The sequence below is a fragment of the Cryptomeria japonica genome, chromosome 5 (assembly GCF_030272615.1).
Source record: "Cryptomeria japonica chromosome 5, Sugi_1.0, whole genome shotgun sequence".
Taxonomy (NCBI): domain Eukaryota; kingdom Viridiplantae; phylum Streptophyta; class Pinopsida; order Cupressales; family Cupressaceae; genus Cryptomeria; species Cryptomeria japonica.
In genome coordinates this window covers 673003845-673022299 of record NC_081409.1, presented here as the reverse complement: position 1 = coordinate 673022299, position 18455 = coordinate 673003845, and the positions used below count along the sequence as shown (strand labels likewise).

General features: G+C 37.7%; 1 protein-coding gene across 3 annotated transcripts in view; it reads left to right on the top strand.

Moving 5' to 3' along the window:
- Window positions 1–18455, top strand: part of LOC131039553 (uncharacterized) — a 183683-nt gene that overhangs the window by 40038 nt on the left and 125190 nt on the right. For all 3 annotated transcript variants that reach the window (XM_057972342.2, XM_057972343.2, XM_057972341.2), the window contains exon 4: window positions 1434–1508. In XM_057972342.2, the coding sequence (XP_057828325.2) occupies window positions 1434–1508 (75 nt within the window). The remainder of the gene's footprint in view (window positions 1–1433; window positions 1509–18455) is intronic.

The following is an 18455-nucleotide window of genomic DNA, read 5'->3' as shown; positions in this document are numbered from 1 at the left end:
TGACTGCCACTGCAAACCATTTTTTGGTTTTGTTGAGGACAAATTTAGTTTGTATTGATGAAAGCTAACAATTTCAGTAACCTTATGCTCTTTCAGAAATGGAAATTTGCAGTTCAAAAGGAGGGTTGTTAAAACAACTGATGGTAGATGGATTTGTTCAAAATGTGATAAAACTAAATAAGAGTGCAATTACAAGTACATGCTTAAATCTCTATTTAGGATCATGTTGGGTCTATTTGGGCCACTGTTTTGAAGGATGTGAGAAATGTCACCTTGAGCGCACCAGCTAAGGAATTAAACTGTGCGATTGAAGAGAATTATGTGAATATGTGGGCATTGAAAATGGTTGTTCTTTAATCATTTTTTGCTCACAATGGTGTGACATTGGATACATATGCTAAGGAATTTGCTGTTGAATGTATTGTCGCAAAATTTATGTGGTTGATTATCACTGAGTAAATCACTGATAAGTTAATTTTAGGAAAATTATTTAAAAGAGCTGGATATTTTCAATGTTGTTATTGATTCTGCTATTTTTCTATTTTGAATGTAATGAAATTAATGCTAGCCATTACTGTTTATTTAATACACTAAATGACATCTTAAAATTACAGTAGCAGACTGAATTGTGAATTGAAATATGTATCTGATCTGTGCTGCAATATTTCATGTTAAATATCTTCTATTTTTAAAAAACATGAAGTTTTACTTAGATTTAACTGGTTTAATTGATGTGAGCATTGTTTTCTTTATTTGTTTTCAACATTTTGAGCATTTTGTGCTGGGTTGGTGGATGGGCCTAAATATATCAGTGCCTATCAAATTTCTGCATGCACTTTTAGGTGCATTTTTGTAGCATAAGCCTCATGCACATCCTTGTCTTCTACTTTGACAATTAACTCAAAGTTTTTGTTCTGCATTACTGTTTATATGAAATAAAGATTTGTTGATTGCTGGGTTATATGGTAATATTTGCAAGTTAGGATAGCCTTTGTCTGAACGTTAGGGATTGTCAAATGTCCGTCACCATCCTCTTGGAAAGCTTCCATTAGTGGTTTGAGTGATGATCTCTAACTTGGTGGTCTCCCAAGGACCATCCACATAGGAAGTGACTATGATTTATTCTACGGAATAAAACTAAATATGATGTCTATTTCCTTTTGTGTCTCTGAAGGGTATAGTTGTTTTACCTGTTAGACATTAGGACTTTGGAATCTGAAAGGTGGTTTAATCTTCTGTAATTTGGAAATATTGCATCATATGATTTCTTTATAATATCTTAAGATCTTTTTATGTATTGATGCTTTAAGTTAACTCAAATGGAAGCTTCTTTCACATTTAATCTGTTTTCTCCATTAATTTTTTTGCCATTGAAAAACTTATCTCGTGGATAAAGCATGTCCAAATCTTGAAACTGGTCTTTATTTTTGCAGGAGCATGTTGCTGGAGATGTTAAAACTAAGTTCTCTTTGCCATCGGCAGACTTCTATCGCAGAGTATATTCTGAAGTATGAGCTCTAATTTTGGCCCTTAATCCCTATGACTAATGGTGCCTTTATTTCTTCTTTAGTAAATGTTTGTGTAGCTGAAAAAAATTATCATAAAAAATTATTGCAGCCAAAAACATATAAGAATATAATTTAGAGATGAAGGCCATGCCAAGACATTGTTTTGTAATGACTTGTGATGAATGCTTTAAATTCTATTAACTTAAATTCTTTATCACAGCATGTCGTTCTAATAATCTCTAGTTTATGGGACTTCATTTTCTCTTTTTTGATCATAAGTGGATTTTATCTAAGTAATCAAACGTATGTGAAATCTATATTATTTATATAGATATATGTATAACATATGCTATTTGAAAAAATAAATGAATTATGAAATAAGATTGAATTGATTTTTGATTAAGTCGAGTTACTATTTTTAACAGTGTGCAGGCTAGAAATAGAAATTGTGTTTCTAGATACATTGCTTTCTTGTGAGATGTGTCCATTCAAATGAAAGGCTAGTAGTTTAGAAGACTTGGAAGACATGACGAGTATCATGCAAGTGGTTCAAAAATTTGATAAAGTTCTATAAATGTATACATGAGATTTTATTTAAATATTTGTAGGACTGCAGAGCTGTAGCATAATTCAAAGAAGGTCCTCCAATACTTGGTCAATGTCAAAAGATGCCAGTCATCTTTCAAGGCCTTTTTGTTTATCACAACTTGTGATGAAATCCATCAAGAATCATGTTAGGAGCACAGTTACAACAATGAGAGAGAGACAAAGAGATTGCTGCAACTGTACATTCTGCACATTTATTATATTTAATTATTGATAGAGTAAAATGATATTGAAAGAAGCTTCTGGAGAACAAGTTCACTTAAGAGAAGAAAGACAAAAGGAAGCTCCAAGAGGAAGATACAGACGTGCAAATAAAATGAACCGACAATAAATTACAATATAACATGATTGGCCATCTTATCATTTCCTTCTTGCTCTGAGAATCAATTAATGCTGCAGATGTGGAAAGTGCTGTTTGAATTCTGACTGGGACAACTTGAGTTGGCAAGATTCCCTTATGATCAACCAAGTAAGTGCTAGTGGATCTATGACTAGTAGTGTGTATACAATTATCAAGAAGATTATCTTCATCCAAAGGAGATTGAAAATCTAGACTTGTAGCCATAGGATGAGAGATAGGAATTTCATCCTCCAAATGTAGTGGGCTCATACAACCTAAGTTGGTTTACATACACAACATCATATACAAAGCTAAGAAGGGAGACCCAACCTGAAATCATTTTTCCAATGTTCTGCAAAATAGTGTGAAGGCACAGACCAAATAAGTTTGAGCTTATGATATTCTTGAGATTTGAATCTTTGCTTATTCAAGTGGAACCAAAATTTATCACCAATATTTCCTTGTGTCTTCAATATGAATTATGAACCTGTGCATGGAATTTAGGCAAATGCTTGACAATAGGAAAAGGCTTAGTATGATCCTTTGTTAATGAGAAGAAGCTGTAGGTAGAGCTATAAGAATCTGACAAGGAGCAAGGGGTTGATAGTAACGGGACTCGCCCGGACTCGCCTGAACTCGGCGAGTTCGAGTCCGAGTCATGCTCGCCGAGTCCCAGGGACTCAGACTCGGACTCGTTCGAGCCGAGTTGGCGAGTTTGGCTCAAACTCGCTAAACTCGGCAAGTCCCAAGCCCCAAACTCGGCTACTGGCTGGGTTAGTAAAATGACAAAAAAAAAACATTTTAAAAAGTTTGTTTAAAATGAATGCTATCGTCTTTGTTCACTAGAACCTCCGCCTGAGAATGAGAAAAATTAGGGTTACAACATGTCAGCCAATAGAAAAATAACACTCGACGCCTTTATTAAATAATAAGTTTTTTTGGCCTTGCGGGGCGCTGCCCCTCGACCCCGCCTTGTATCGCGACAGTGAGTGCGCAAGGGGCGCTGCCCCTTGACACCACCTTGGGGGCGCTGCCCCCAAACCCCCGTCGAAAAATATGGGGGGAAACTGCGTCGATAGAAGTAGGGAAAGTTTAACCTCCGAGTCTGACACTGATTGGATTGACCAGGTAGATATAGAGGTTGAGACTTGTTGTGACCATTTCACACATCGCCCCATTAGAATGGGGACCCCCTCTTTTTGCCTTAGGTTTTGTTTTCTCTTTGCTTGTTTTTCTCTCTGCTTTTAGGGTTTTGAGTGAGTGAGTGGTCTGCCTGGGCTGGCTAGATTAGGGCTAGACCTTGGAAGCTCGTTTTAGGGTTTCTTTCAAGCTAAGTCTAGTCTTGTTTGGGGAGGTTGTTAGTCGTCTGCCTGAAGCCTCAATATTGCCAGAATGAAGCATGCCTTTCAGGAGAGTCAAGTTGGTTAGATCAAGGAGCAGGGAGAATAGGTCTCAGGTCAAGATAGGTCTAGATTGAGTGTTTTCTTGTCAGAGTCTTGCTTGTTTCCCTGTTTGAGTCAGTTGAGCAAAGTCAGTGAAGAAAAGGAGTAGGTTTGATCAAGTTTGATGGAGAATGAAGCAAATTAAGGTAAGACTTGGCCTGAATAGGAAATTTCGCCCTTGACCCTTCCAGAGGGTCCAAGGCGAAAATCATTGTAAAGCTCTTTTTCTCCTCATTTTTGACTAAGTGATACTTTCTAAGACAAGTTTGGAGGAGAATTGATATGTTTTGCCTGGAGATGGAATTAATGGATTTTTGAAGAGCAAGATGATGCCTGAAAGAGGATTTTCGCTCCTGACCCTTTTAGAGGGTCCAAAGCGAATTTCATCCTAAAAACTCTTTCTCGCCTTAGATGGAATTGCAAACTTGTTCCTAGCTTGGAAAAGGACCTAACTTTGCCTTGTGAAGTAGTTTGAAACATGAAAAATGAGCAATTTGGCCTGGAATGGAGATTTCGCTCCTGACCTTTCCAGAGGGTCCAGAGCGAAAATCTTCTCAAAGCTTATTTCTTCCTAACTTTGGCTAAGTTCTGATGTGCAGGGTCTCTTGGAATGAAGATTGGACGATATTTGATACCTTTGAAGATTTGGAAGCGTTGAGAAATGAAGAATTTTGGCCAAGAAGGGTAATTTTGCTCCTGACCCTTCCAGAGGGTCTAGGGCGAAAATTTTCAAATCCTTCTATTTTTCTTGCAAAAATCTAGTCAAGCTTGGCATAGATGAAAGAGGAGTAGTGTCTTTTTCTTGAGAGGTGAATTCAACTTGAAAGGATCATGGAATAAGCCTAAAACCTAATTTTTGCCCCTGACCCTTCCAGAGCGTCCAGGGCGAAAAACTCTATTGGAGGCATTTCTTGCTCAGTTTGGTCAAATTGAAGTGTCAAAGGTATGGTGAAAGGAAGAATGAGCATGTTGAAAACCTTGGGCATGTTTAGAAGTCAAGAAAATGAAGGATTCTGGCCAAGAAAGGCAATTTCGCTCCTAACCCTTCCAAAGGGTCCAGAGCGAAATTCCTTATAAACACATTTTTTAGCCTTCCTTGGGTATGAAACCTTAATCCTAACATGATAAAACATGAAATCCCACTTGGCAAAGAAGTTTTAAGGTGAAAAAAATGAAGATTTTTGGTCATGATTGCAAATTTCGCTCTTGACCCTTCCAGAGGGTCCAAAGCGAATTTCCTCAAAATCACCTTTTGATATCAAATTTTTCTAAGCCAAGTATGGGATAAGGTCAAACATAGGAAGAATTACCCCTAGGAGTGAATTGAGATTGCAAGAAATCATCAAAAAGTGAAGGAATTGAGCCAAATGGTGAATTTCGCTCCTGACCCTTCCAAAGGGTCCAGAGCGAAATTCCTAAAAACACCTATTTCCTTGCAAGGTCAGAGCAACTTTTTAGTTTTTATGGCTTGAGTGGGTGTGAGGAAGTGTGTTTTGCCTTTTGAAGATGATTGAAATTGTCAAGAGGAAGCAGTTAAACCTAGAGCATGATTTTTGCTCCTGACCCTTCCAGAGGGTCCAGGGCGAAAATCCTAAAACCTATCTTTTCTTTCAAAGATTGGGCTAGACCAAGCTTAGACATGGGTTTGAGAGGACTTTTGAATTGCCTTGAAGTAGAATTGGATTGCTAAGGATGAAAATTTTGAAGCCAAGAGGGAAATTCGCTCCTGACCCTTCCAGAGGGTCTAGAGCGAAATTTCCAAATTCTCTCTTTTTTTGCAAATTTAAGACAAGATTTTGCTATTCATGACTTGGATGGGAGTGAGGCGTGATGTTCCATGCCTTGGAAATGATTCGAAGATGAAAGGATGAAGGAATTGCCCTAAAACCTAAAAATCGCTCCTGACCCTTCCAAAGGGTCCAGAGCGAAAAATCCAAAACCAGTGCATTCCTTTCAAGTTTGTGCTAAGACAAGGCTAAACCAAGCTAGAAAAGGCCTTTGAGACCACTTGTGGGTAGGTGTTTGTTTCAAAATTTGATGATTCTAGGTCAAAGAAGGAAAATCGCTCCTGACCCTTCCAGAGGGTCCAGGGTGAAAATCCTCCAAACACCTATTTTGCCTTGCAATAACAAACCAAGCATGTGTGAAGTGAATGAAGAGGATCATTGCCTAACCTTGTGAGGTGGATTGGGATTAAAATGATGGAGGAGTAAGCCTAAGCAAGAAAAATCGCTCCTGACCCTTCCAGAGGGTCCAGGGCGAAAAACACTGAAGACACCTTTTCCTCCAAAATTCAAGTGAAACTAAGCCTGAACTACAATAAAAGATGCCATTTGGAATGCCTTGGTGAGGTTTTGGACTTACAAAAATGAGAATTTTGAGCTCAGGAGAGAATTTCGCTCCTGACCCTTCCAAAGGGTCCAGAGCGAAATTTCCAAGCGAAATTTCCAAAAGGTGGCATTTCCTTGAAAACATTGATGAGCTAAACCAGTGATGGAGATAAGTGAACTCTGGAGATTGCCTTGGAGGAGTTTAATGATCAAACTAAACTGAATTTTGGCCTAAAATGGAAAAATTGCTCCTGAGCCTTCCAGAGGGTCCAGGGCAAAATTTACATTTTCACCTAATTACTCATGAGAAATGATAAAAATTGAAATGCAAGACCTTGATTAGGCCAAAACAAACATAAGCTTGCCTTCCGGGAGATTTTGGAGTGAAAGGAATGAGGTATTCAAGTCTTAAATTGAAAAATCACTCCTAACCCTTCTAGAGGGTCCAGGGCGAAATCATCAAAAAACCTATCTTTCAACCTTGATTGATTAAGTCTAAGGCAAATTGCAAAATTGTGAAGACAAAGTCATGGAAATTTGCAAAATGTAGGTTGAGAAAATTTCAATTTGATCAAGTGAACAAGCCTGGATGGGTTCAAACAGGTCTTGAAGTGAACCTAGACCTTCATCACTATTGAATAGTCCAAAGCCTAAGGAGAAAGGAAGCTCCATTAAGCCTCAATCAAACCTCCATATTCCCAAATTTTCACCAAATTTGCTAAAATTAAGACATTTGGGGAGGTTAAATTAAGTTCGCATAATTTGAGGCCTTTGTAATTGAATTGATTAATTTTCAAGCCTTAAAATAAATGTAAAAGTCCACCCTTAAAGCTTTGAAATTATTTCAAAAAATGAAAAATTTAAGTTGAGCGCTCAATATTTGTTATTTTGCCTTTATTTGCCAAGTCGACCATCCTTCAAAAAGGGGGTTTTATTTCATTTTATTTCCTTTTTGTCAAGTCGGCCTCAACAAGAATTAGGGTGAGCGCCCTATACAAGGAAGGAGTATTGTTTCAAAATTCAAATCATTCATTCATTCCTTATGCGAATTTGAGGAGCACATTAGAGGAGCGAAATCTAGCAGATTGGAGGCGAATTTCTTACTAAATTGGAAGCTAAATTCCAGAATTTGCTAAGCCTTTGGAGGCTAGTGAAGGCGAAGTTCTTTTGAAGGCTAATTGAGGTGTAGTTCATCCAAAAGAAGGCCAGAAATTCAATTTTTTGTCCAGCAAAATCTGATCTTCTTTCTTCCATTTTCCAAGGTTCATAGTTAAGCATTCAAGGAGAAGGTATGAAGAATCCTTTTGAAGTTTCTATTCAAGACTTATTTTGATTTCATAGCAATCCTTTGAAAATCTAAGTCTTGTGCAATCTGATTTTCATTCATAATTTGAAAATTCATAATTCTTGAGTTATCATGTCATTTTCAAATTAATGTTTTGAACTATTCCTTTGAAAGGTCTTAAGTTCTATGCTTTAAGGTATGATACTTAAGACTAATTTTAAATTTTTGTGTAGGCATCAAATGACGACCCCCAAAGCTGGAGGATCTACTAGTCGGCAGGCTCTCATCAAGGAAGATCAGAGGAGCGACGAATTGGAGACTAGGATCGTGTCCAAGTGGAATAATGTCGGAGACACCAACTTAGGAAACTTCAATGTGAAGAAGTTTCGAGAGGTCCCCTATATTGGCAAGCCATCACTTGTTGAAAGGAGGATAATTGAGAGTGGCATCATCAATGCGGCAGGTTTCCCTCCCGCAGTCAAGTGTCATGAGTTGATGATCGAGTGTGCCCGCCACTATGACTCACAATCAAGGACGATCGTAACCAAAGACGGGAACATCTTAGCCTACCTTTCAGAGGAAGCTATAAGCGAAGCTCTTCATCTTCCAGACCATAAAGACATGATTTACAAAAGCTTAGAAGGAGCAAGGTCGATCTATGAAAATGATCCCGAGTCTTGTTTGAACTTCATCAATAAGAATTGGCTACTCAAAAGTCGGCCTCGCCTGAACAAGATTCCCAATACACCACATAGGATTGACTTCCAGGAGGAATACAGAGACTTGATAACTTTGCTCAATTGAGTTACAGGTGCTTCTCAAGCCTTCTTCTTCAAAAAGTGGATGTTCTTCTTCATACAAGTGATAGTCCAAGGAAAGGGAATGCTTCATTGGGCCAGAATCATTAGCAATTGTCTGGACATGCAGTTAAGAAGGCTAAGACCCACCAAATCATTCCACATGAGCTCATATGTTATATATGCCTTGATCAGGAGTTTCGAATATGCAGGGTTACCTCACAGAGGAGTGATTGGAAGAGGACCCGGAGAGATAAGAGTTTGTGATTCTTATGTTCATCTGCATCATCCGCCTAGAAGTGACTACAAGTTAGTCAATGACACCTTCATGATGAACATTACCAGGATATTGCAAGGAGGAATTCACAATCGACTGTCTCTAGATGCACAAGAGCTTGTGAAGAAGTATGGCGCATGGTTTATCCAGTTTCAAAAGTTCACATACATCAGAGTTCATGGGTGTCCTTCACCTCCCTACATGTTGCCAAGATATCCAACAGACAGGATAGTGCTACTCGAGGTGACTAGACAGTTGGCAGCTTATGCGAAGGCATCCAGACACAAGCATGGAAATGGAATTCCCGTGCCCATCATACTAGGGAATTCAGTTGAGGTGTGTCCTAATACTCAAGCCGCGGAAGATGCAGAGAAAGAATTATCTTTATACTCATTCGCATCCTTTGCCTCGCGAGAGAATTTTCATCCTCATGGTTATATGGAGGAGACAATCGGTAGGAAGTACAAGCATGAGTTTCAGGTGGAGGACTTTTGGATGAATCTCCCAGGTGGTTTAGAGGTTAAAAGAAAGATGCATTCCAGGCTACCCTTAGATCTCATCAGGAAATGCAAAGTTTATAGAGTAGCCGATCAAGCCTAGGATAATGGTAGATACCTCCAATCGTCCTATGAGAAAGAGGACAAAGAAGTGAAGATAGATTGGAATGAACCCGAGGTCTTAGACTTCAGAGCTTTGATGGCTCCCGTTTTATCCTGCACTCATAGATGGGTGGATGTACAGCATCAAAAGTTGAAGGAGCAGAATGTATCAATGACATTTACTTTGGAGGCAAGACCAGAAGAAGGAGAAGCAAGTGTGAGTGAGAATACTTCTCATTCCAAAGGCTCAAAGAGGAAAGAAGGACCTGAAAAGAAAGAACCTTCCAAGAAGAAGCAGAAAACAAACCCTGATCACCCACCAAGCACATCTTCTAGGCATGAAAAGGAGGCGAGTCAAGGGGAAGATCAGAGGCAGATAGTATATGAAGTTGATGAGTCTATGGAATCCATGGTACAAAATGATAAACAAGAGAAAGGACAAACACCTCAGCATTCATCAAGTCAATCTCCCCAAGTTGATGCTAATGAGCAACACGAAGAAAAGAATGATGATGAAGCAACATCTCCTTTTCGGGAAGATAGGCCACTACCTAAAGAAATACAAGTGAGGGAAACAGGATCTGCCATTCCTGATTGGCTGAAAGAGAGACTGACAAGGGTAGTTGTGGTTGAAGAGGAAGAAGATGTGTTTGACTTGGAAAGCCTTATAGGAAATTCTCATGAGGTAATGGAGAAGAAGAAGGCCACAAAGATGTCTAAGGTAATTAGAGATGAGACAGGATCTAGGAAAGTGCAGGTAGCTACACCAGTGGTAGACAAATATGAGGATGAGATTCTTGCAGAAGAGTATGACTTAGAAACATTTGAGCTTGGTCCACTTACCTCTGAACAAGCGATGGAAGAAGCAACTGATTCATTTGAAGCACTTAAATACAAACTCAAAGAAGAAATGGAAAAGAATAAGAAGCTTGAAAAGGAGGTCAGTGCTTGGAGGAACTATTTTAGTCACCTTAATCAGCCCTTGAGATGTAAGGATCTAGCAGTATCTCCTTTACAAGCACTCCCTCTTGAATCAGTAGGTGAGGCAGAAAGGGTGAAGAGCTTGGTTCAACTTATGAGTTCTTGGATTGATAAATCCCACACGGTAGCCGTTGAATTTGCAACAAGAATGATGAAGATAGTTCATCGAGCTATCCAGGTCCTTGAGATTATCCATAATCTAATGATAACTGTAGCTGCATTCACTCACACTAGAGATGTTATCATTCCTGTCTCACAAGTGATAAGACAAACACCAAGACGGATTCTGGCACAAGAAAAGATAATGGATGGAGGAACCCATAACCTCCTACAGTGGTCAGCTCTGCTCCAGATGAAAGAGGTCCTTTTTGAAGACATCAACACCAGATGCAGTCGAGTTGAAGGTATCATTCATCCAATTCAAGATAAGGTGTTTGAGGTGTTGTGTACCATTCTTGACAGGCGGATCGAGATTGAGACAGATGTGGACATCCAAGAGTTGGAAGAGAGAGTCAAGGTCATCTTTTGCAAAGAGGAGAACATTATCACAGATAAGCAACAAGATCAGATGTACACTACTATGTTCCTGATTGAGAAGACCAAAGAACTTGAACCTGGATGGGAGACAACTCTTCTCACTGCTTTTGATCAAGTCCTTCACTTGGAAGAACGAATGAAGAATCTTCCTGAGATTCCCATTGTTGAGATTGAGGGAATTGTGTCCAGATTCATTGAATATGCTAAGAAAGAGCATAGGAAAGGGAACAACATTCTAGATGAAAAGTTGTTATAGGATGATGTGGCAGCTTAATTCCTATTGGTCTATGTCTCCTCGGTTTTTGTGCCAATTCTTTATTGGCTATGGATTAGTGATGTTTATCTAAATGGGGACTTTTTTGTAACAAACCCTAATTAGGGTTTAGGTGTCAAAATCTCAGCCGTTGATCTTCTTTTGATTCGGGCCATTCATTGTATTTGAGGATGCTATATATACCCTCACTCATTTCATTTCAAAAGTTAGAGAGAAAAGTTAGAGAAGAGAGAGAGCTTAAAGAGAAGAAAGTTAGAAAGTTATTGTTGTAGCAAGATTGAGTAGTGAAGAAAGAATTTTGAACAATTGTTGTCCATTTGGCTATGAGATCAATAAAATATTGAAGTTATGGTGTTTTATTGTAATACTTGTGGTTATCTTCATGATTGTTTATCTTCTTGAAACACTCTCAGTCGAAATAGCATTTAGATTTTAAGTTTGAAAAACGAAGTGTTGTGCTTGATCTTTGATAAGATTCATATTCCAAACCACTAGCTTCTTACTGATTGTAAGGATGCCTTGTGTGGTCAACTGGAAACCTTGAGATTGATTAAGAATTCAATCATTCTTGGAAGTATTGATATGTATCTCTATGATAGTATCTATATCCTTGATGATTTGAAAAAACTATTGAATCCCCTTAGAAGATCGCATCAATTCCAGTAAAGTTGTAATTTCTTGGCGAAACTGAAATTGGTAGAATCTCATCAAGTCATTCTTAGGATCAGTTCAAGTATTCCTTCTTTAAAACCCTTATCTTTTGATATTTTTTGAAAATCTGTTAGTGTTAGGAAAATCCTGTTCCTGCCTTTGGAAAGAAAGTAACGTGGACAAGCTTTCCCTAAAAAGTACGTAAGACCCCTTGAAGAAACAGCATACACAACGACCACTGGTGCTTATCCACACGTAGAGATCCTACAACAAAGAACCTTGAAGTCATCCCGATTGATCCTTTTTTGCGACATCTTCAGCATTCGGAGACTTTAATCAAGAGAGGATAAGGTACCTCTGGGTATTTTATTCTGTGTTTGGTCGTGTACAAAATACACATCAACAAGACTGTAGCCATGGCAGAGGAGGAGCGAAGAGCACGAGCACAGACAGGCGATTCAGAGGCAGATAGTGACACGGATGTTCCTGATGTTGGTGAGCATGGCATGGTGTCACGGGGAGCGGCTATGGCTATCGAATCATCCAAGACCTACCTTAGACGCCTTCGCAGGTGGCCGGGGCCGGAGGGTGTAGGCTCCTCTGAGCCATAGGCTTGTAGTTGTATTTACCTTTGGTATTTGTATGAAACATTTGATGATGATCATATGATGACATGGATTTTTTATTCCATGAGTTTTGTAATATTGTATACATTTGACAATATTTATTTATCTATGTTTGTTATTTCCTTCAGCTACAATTTGCGTTTATGCTTATGTGATTGATGTATACTTGTGTATGTAATCAAATGAGCGGAGTTTGATGATGTTATTGTGTCTTTAAGGTGTATTCAATAAAGGGTGCCTGAGACAAGTTTTAAATCTTTAAAAATCTCTAAATTTCTTGAGTTTTTCACTTTCCCGAGTCCAACCGAGTCTGAAGCCGAGTCTGACTCCGAGTCCCGAGTCCGAGTTCGAGTCGGCCTTGCTGAGTCCGAGCCGAGTCCGAGTCTCGTTTCTTTGAGCAAAACTCAAATGGAGAGTATCCTGCGGAGACATGGTAAACTCTTAAAACTATTAAGCAGTATATTTGAAGGTAAGTATCCTAATGCTTATTCTATTTGTGATAGATGCAGATGGTATGAACCAAGGATCAATTCACTACCTTAGTTTGACCATCAGTTTGTGACTGTAATGACATAGAAAACCTCTGTTGACATCGCAAAAGCTTATATAGAGTTTTTCAAAGTGATGAAGAAGGATTGTGTCATTCTTAGAAATAATAGTGAGTGTTAAGCGAAAATGACACCATACATCTTGGAAAACAACTCAACAGCTTTTGGCATGTTTGTTGTTTTAGTGCATGGAAGGAAGACAACCATTATAAGAAAATATTCCAAAGATTAGCTGGAAATTCCTTAGTAGGGGTTCCCAAGATCAAGAGGGAACATGAAGTTGCTGGATAAACCAAGCTTTCTATTAGAAGGTTTGGATTGGCTGCACAGTCACAACTCCCCATAGAACAGGAGTAAAACTACTTTTTTAACTGCTGCAAAGTCTTTAGTGTGACAAAATGATCACCATATGATGGTGAGTGTGCCTCTTCTACGAGTGAGGCATGTTGAATAACTTAGCATACAAGGTCAATATTACTTGTAAAATAAACGATCTTCTAATGTATAATCAATAAATAGATCTTGATTTACCTCTTTATGTTGTTGTAAAGCTGTAAGATTTGGTACAAATGTGGATTTCAAACATAGAGTATCCATCAATCCTCATATGCAGAAAACTTAGAATGAAGGATACACAAAACTTTCGAAGTAGTTCTGCTCAACATATCAGTAACTCTATTAACAGCTCCAATCTTTTAGTTAACAATTAGATGGAATTGCTGTATATAAAAAGTCCATTAAAGATGCTTTTGCTCTTGAATATATTATGAAATAAAAAACATGTGACGATCAATATTAAGAATAATCTCCTTACCAAGGATATGTTACCTCCATTGCTTGAGTGCTTGAGTCCGTATATTGATTTCCTCATCGTACGTGCTATACTTCTGCCCCAGCTGTAGAAAGTGTTTTGAAATGATGTACAATTCAAGGTTCTCCCAGCTTCAGACCAAGCTCTATGGCATAATCTGAAGCATTGGTCCCAACCATAAATAGCTAACATAAATCAGTAAGAGCAAGAACTATGGTTGAGAAGAGGGCATCCTTGAGCTACTGAAATGTTTTAGTTGTTGCAACAGAGTATGAGAAACGCTTTTGATTTGAATATTTGATGTAGTGGTCTGGCAATATGATTGTAACGCTGACTGAATTTTTAATAGAAACTTATAGCACCATGGAAATGGACCATGTCCTTTCAACCCTGACATCACCCTCTACAATTGAACGCATGCAATCAAATACATGTAACAAGGACATAATCTGGTAGGGCACATGGTGACATCTTCCTTTCAGAGTAGCCGGAAACTCCTTTGTCCCACCTTGAGCACATGTATCTCCGTATCCGTTCCCGTATCCGAAACGGATACATATCCGATACAGCCCAGATACATGTCAAATACTGTACCCCCATGCGTGCCCAAAAATCTTGATTTCTAACCATGATAGATACTATGTGATTTGATTTTTTTAAAATTTGAGGTAAATCTTCCTAAATTTAATTTTAAAAAACTTCATTCATGCATTTTTAAACAAAACCTACACCAAATGAGAAAGACAAATGAAATGTTTTTCTATTTCAGTGACCCATTTTTTGGGTTATCTTCCAATGCAACTCTACTATTTTTGCATATTGTAAAATGTTAAATCAACTTATAATCATTTATGTAGCAATTATGTGTCTATTTTGCTTTTGAAGTAATGAAAATTTCCTCGAATAACTTAGAAAATTGTGTTAAATATGTGTTTTTTTTTTATGAATGACGTATCCAGCCGTATCCATATCAGGGGTCTTAAAAAATGGCCGTATCCATATCCGATACCGTATCCATGTTTGCATCTGTATCCGTATCCGATACTGTATCCATGTTTGTATCCGTATCCATATCCATGCAACGTTGTTTCCATTCCAATTGTGTTCCCATTTGTCATGTTTGGGATTCAAATTGAGAATGTCTGGCTACTATTGTGATCCTATGGAACACAAAATGTGAACTTCCTACTATGAATTCCACAGTAGAATTCAGAGCACCAAGTCCCCCATATATCACAGCTGAGAAGGAAACTAGTTGACAAAATAAGAAGGTTGTGGGCACTAACTTGGACAAGCAAACACCCCAAGAATTGATCATTCCAACAGAAATACCTCTCCCTAGCACTAAAGACACAAACATGACATGCAAAGGCCTTCACATACATAGAGAAAATAAATTAAAAATTCATGACTAAGACATGGAAAGCATCAATCAATAGCTGGAACGAAATCAATATATGTTCTTCTTTAATATATATAATGCAATGGTCAATCACTACATTGTCAAAATGAAGGCAATGAATGGCTTCACAAATGTAAGTGCTTCAACAACTAATGTTGACCTCAAAAACTTGGATCAATCTAAGGTAGAATCGGTCAAATCTCCTTGTTAGAGATGTTCTGCTTTTAAAAATGCTGTCAATATCCAAGCATTGAGTGCAGCACCAATGACCCCTTTCTAGCCATGGATTTCTGGCTTCGTGTTTAAAAGGATGAGAATCAACTTTGGGACATTCAGTCTAATTTAGGAATGATTGTAATACCCTACTACAATAACATCATCTCCTAATCATTACATGTAAGGTCCCCTGTCAGCTCTGCCTTTTAACTTTCAGTTTTGGTTGTTTGACATTCTATCAAACACTTTGCATACAATGTTTAATGTCTGATTTTCTGAGTTTTGGGTGTTTACTTTGTTTTTTCGTGGTAAAACATCATTGCCAATATAAAACAAACATGGAAATAGTAGCCAAGAAAGTAATGAAACAAAGATTAAGCCAGCAGCTTCAAATTAGATTTCTTTATCACACTATAACAGTCTGATTACAACTCATTACAGGTCTGATATACTTTACTTCAGACTATAGTAACACAGGCAGAGACATACCAATTAGACTTGGTGTGCTGGAAATGGAAAGACTCAGCCAAACAACAACAATGGACACTCCCAAGCTCTTGAAGTGTTTTTTCTTAGTCCTCAAACAGGTCATGGGGGTTTCACTTAGTGAACTTGGGTTATATCATGTGCGTTCGTGGCATACTAAAGAATCCCCCCATTTTCAAAAAATATTGCCCTAAACTCCTTTCTTGTCAACCCCTCCCAATACACAACCCGATTTAAAAACCCCGCTATTTTCACCAGATATTGTATTTATCGGTTTTTTCTTTAACATTTTCCATACCCCTTTATATATCTATCTTATGTTATGATAAAGAGTTGGTTGGGTTTTAAGCAAAACTCTAGATTTGGTAGAAGGTACTAATATTAATCGATGGGTTGCACAAGATATTTTGGGTTAAAATTTTCAAATAACCTTAGGTGGGCTTTTGTTTTAATTATCAGTTGATCGGCTCAACTGGTAAGATCTCCTCTTAAGTTGTCTCTAAAGGTTTTATCTCATTGCGTTAACCAGCCCTGTGCTTAGGCTTTTGTTATTTTACCGGTTGGTATATTTTTTCCTTAGTCTTCACGTGCATGTTTTTATTTGCCTAAGTCATGTGTTAGTGCTTGTAAGTACCCTCTTATGTCCTAGTAACTTCGTATTTAAAGGACGTGCTTTAAGTCACTCTTAAGTCATGGTCCCACCTGGGAGTTATTGGGTAGTCGTTGAAGTCTTTATCGCATTCCATTGATCCACTGAGCTGATGTGGAAGTCCACGATATTTAACAAAAGTAGCTTTTTGTAATATTGGTGATACCATTCTTGAAGCTTCAACGACTTGGCGGTGTCCACATGTTAACAAGGAGTCAGCGAAGGAATGATGATGAAGTTTCGCTGGGAAATTTCTTATACTTCTTAGATACCAGTAACTTGACGATGCCGACGTGGCCAACATTCAAAGAAGGAGAAGGCTTGTCGGTGAAATTCTGTGTCCAGGAGACATTAAAAATTCATCTTGCCGACTCATTGATGCACATGTGGATGGACACATCAGAATGAATGGCCATTGACATAATCTTTTTTTCAATCAACCAATAATTGTAGACAATTTTTCCATTACTTTAACATTCCTATATGTTGATGACTTGATTATCAAGGTAAGTTCAAATAAAAACATAAATTTCAAATGAATTAACTATTTGTTTTTTTTTTATAAATTTTTTTGTGGCTAACTTTGTAATAATTTCAAATTTGTTTTCAATTTGTTAGGTAACAAAACTTTGTAAATGATGTTCAATTTACATTCAATATGCAAGTTATATTCTGTTTAATATTATCTTGTTCTATATATTATTGAATTAACATATGAATCTAACTATCTTCTTTTATGTGGCAGGTGAGAGGAGCATTTGTTGTTTTCTATGTCCTTTCTCACGAATGCCATTCGATATATATATATATAACAAGCGGGGTACGATCAAGCAATGCCTTGATCGGTCATGACCGATCAAGACATTACTTGATCGTGCCTCTTTGTTAATACCAAACAATGCATATTAATTACCAATGCCAACCGGTATATGTTTATACTTTAACACCCGATAACTATCGGCATATGCTTAACCTTAACAGCCGATAACTATCGGCGTATGCTTAACCTTAACAGCCGATAACTATCAGCGTATGCTTAACAACCGATAACTATCGGTGTAACTTTATCATGCCACTCCATATTAATCGGTGCACATATAACCCGATATCAATCGGTGTTCGATTAATCATTTGTTTATTATCAATTATGTTAATCTATACAAATCGGAATGCATTAGCATGATTTAGTAATCGATGAACATAAACAATGATATAGTATGATTATCGATGTTAAGGATTTGATCGAACTGAATAGGTTAATTATATGCAAATGTAGAATGGCTATCAAATGAAGAATTAATTGCTTGAAGGTTTTCATCATAATTATCGATATGATAAATGATTGAATGAGAGACTTCATTTATCTCTCATTCAATCATTTATCTTACCGAAGCTATGATGCATTAACACTCCCTCTTAGCTAGGTAAGGTAAATGTAAACAATATATTCAAGCATCACAATTCAAATGATGGTTAGCATTCTTTACTCAATTTGACATTCTAGAAAATCATACCACATAATCACATGATATCAGTCACGTCCATCACGCCAATCTTGTGATGACAGGATATCACTTAAGCATGTGATATCAGTATTGCCTAAACACGCAATACTTAAGGATAATCATATGAGAAGGATTAACTTCTCATCTTATCCAAGTTGTGATATGTGCACTAACACTTTATACAAATGTTTTATCACAACACAATCATGGCACATCCATGACACACCAGAGATCCAACATGATAACTGGTTTGGACATTATAAGATCGTCACCTTATAATGTCTCCATACAAGTGTTCATTATCTTGAGAGATCGTCACCTCTTAGATAAGAACTCAGGGGATAAAAATCCAAAATGTCCTATCATGACAAAGAAGTTTACACATTAAACATCTTATTGATATGCAAATACAGATTACAAAGCAAATTACCTTTCTATCATACCTAAACCTTTTCTGAAGTGATCAACCTTCACTTTGGAAAGAGGTTTGGTCAGAATGTCTGCAGTTTGATCTCTTGTACAAACATATTCTAATTGGATCACATTCCTGTCTACCATATCTTGCACATAGTGGTATGGAATCTC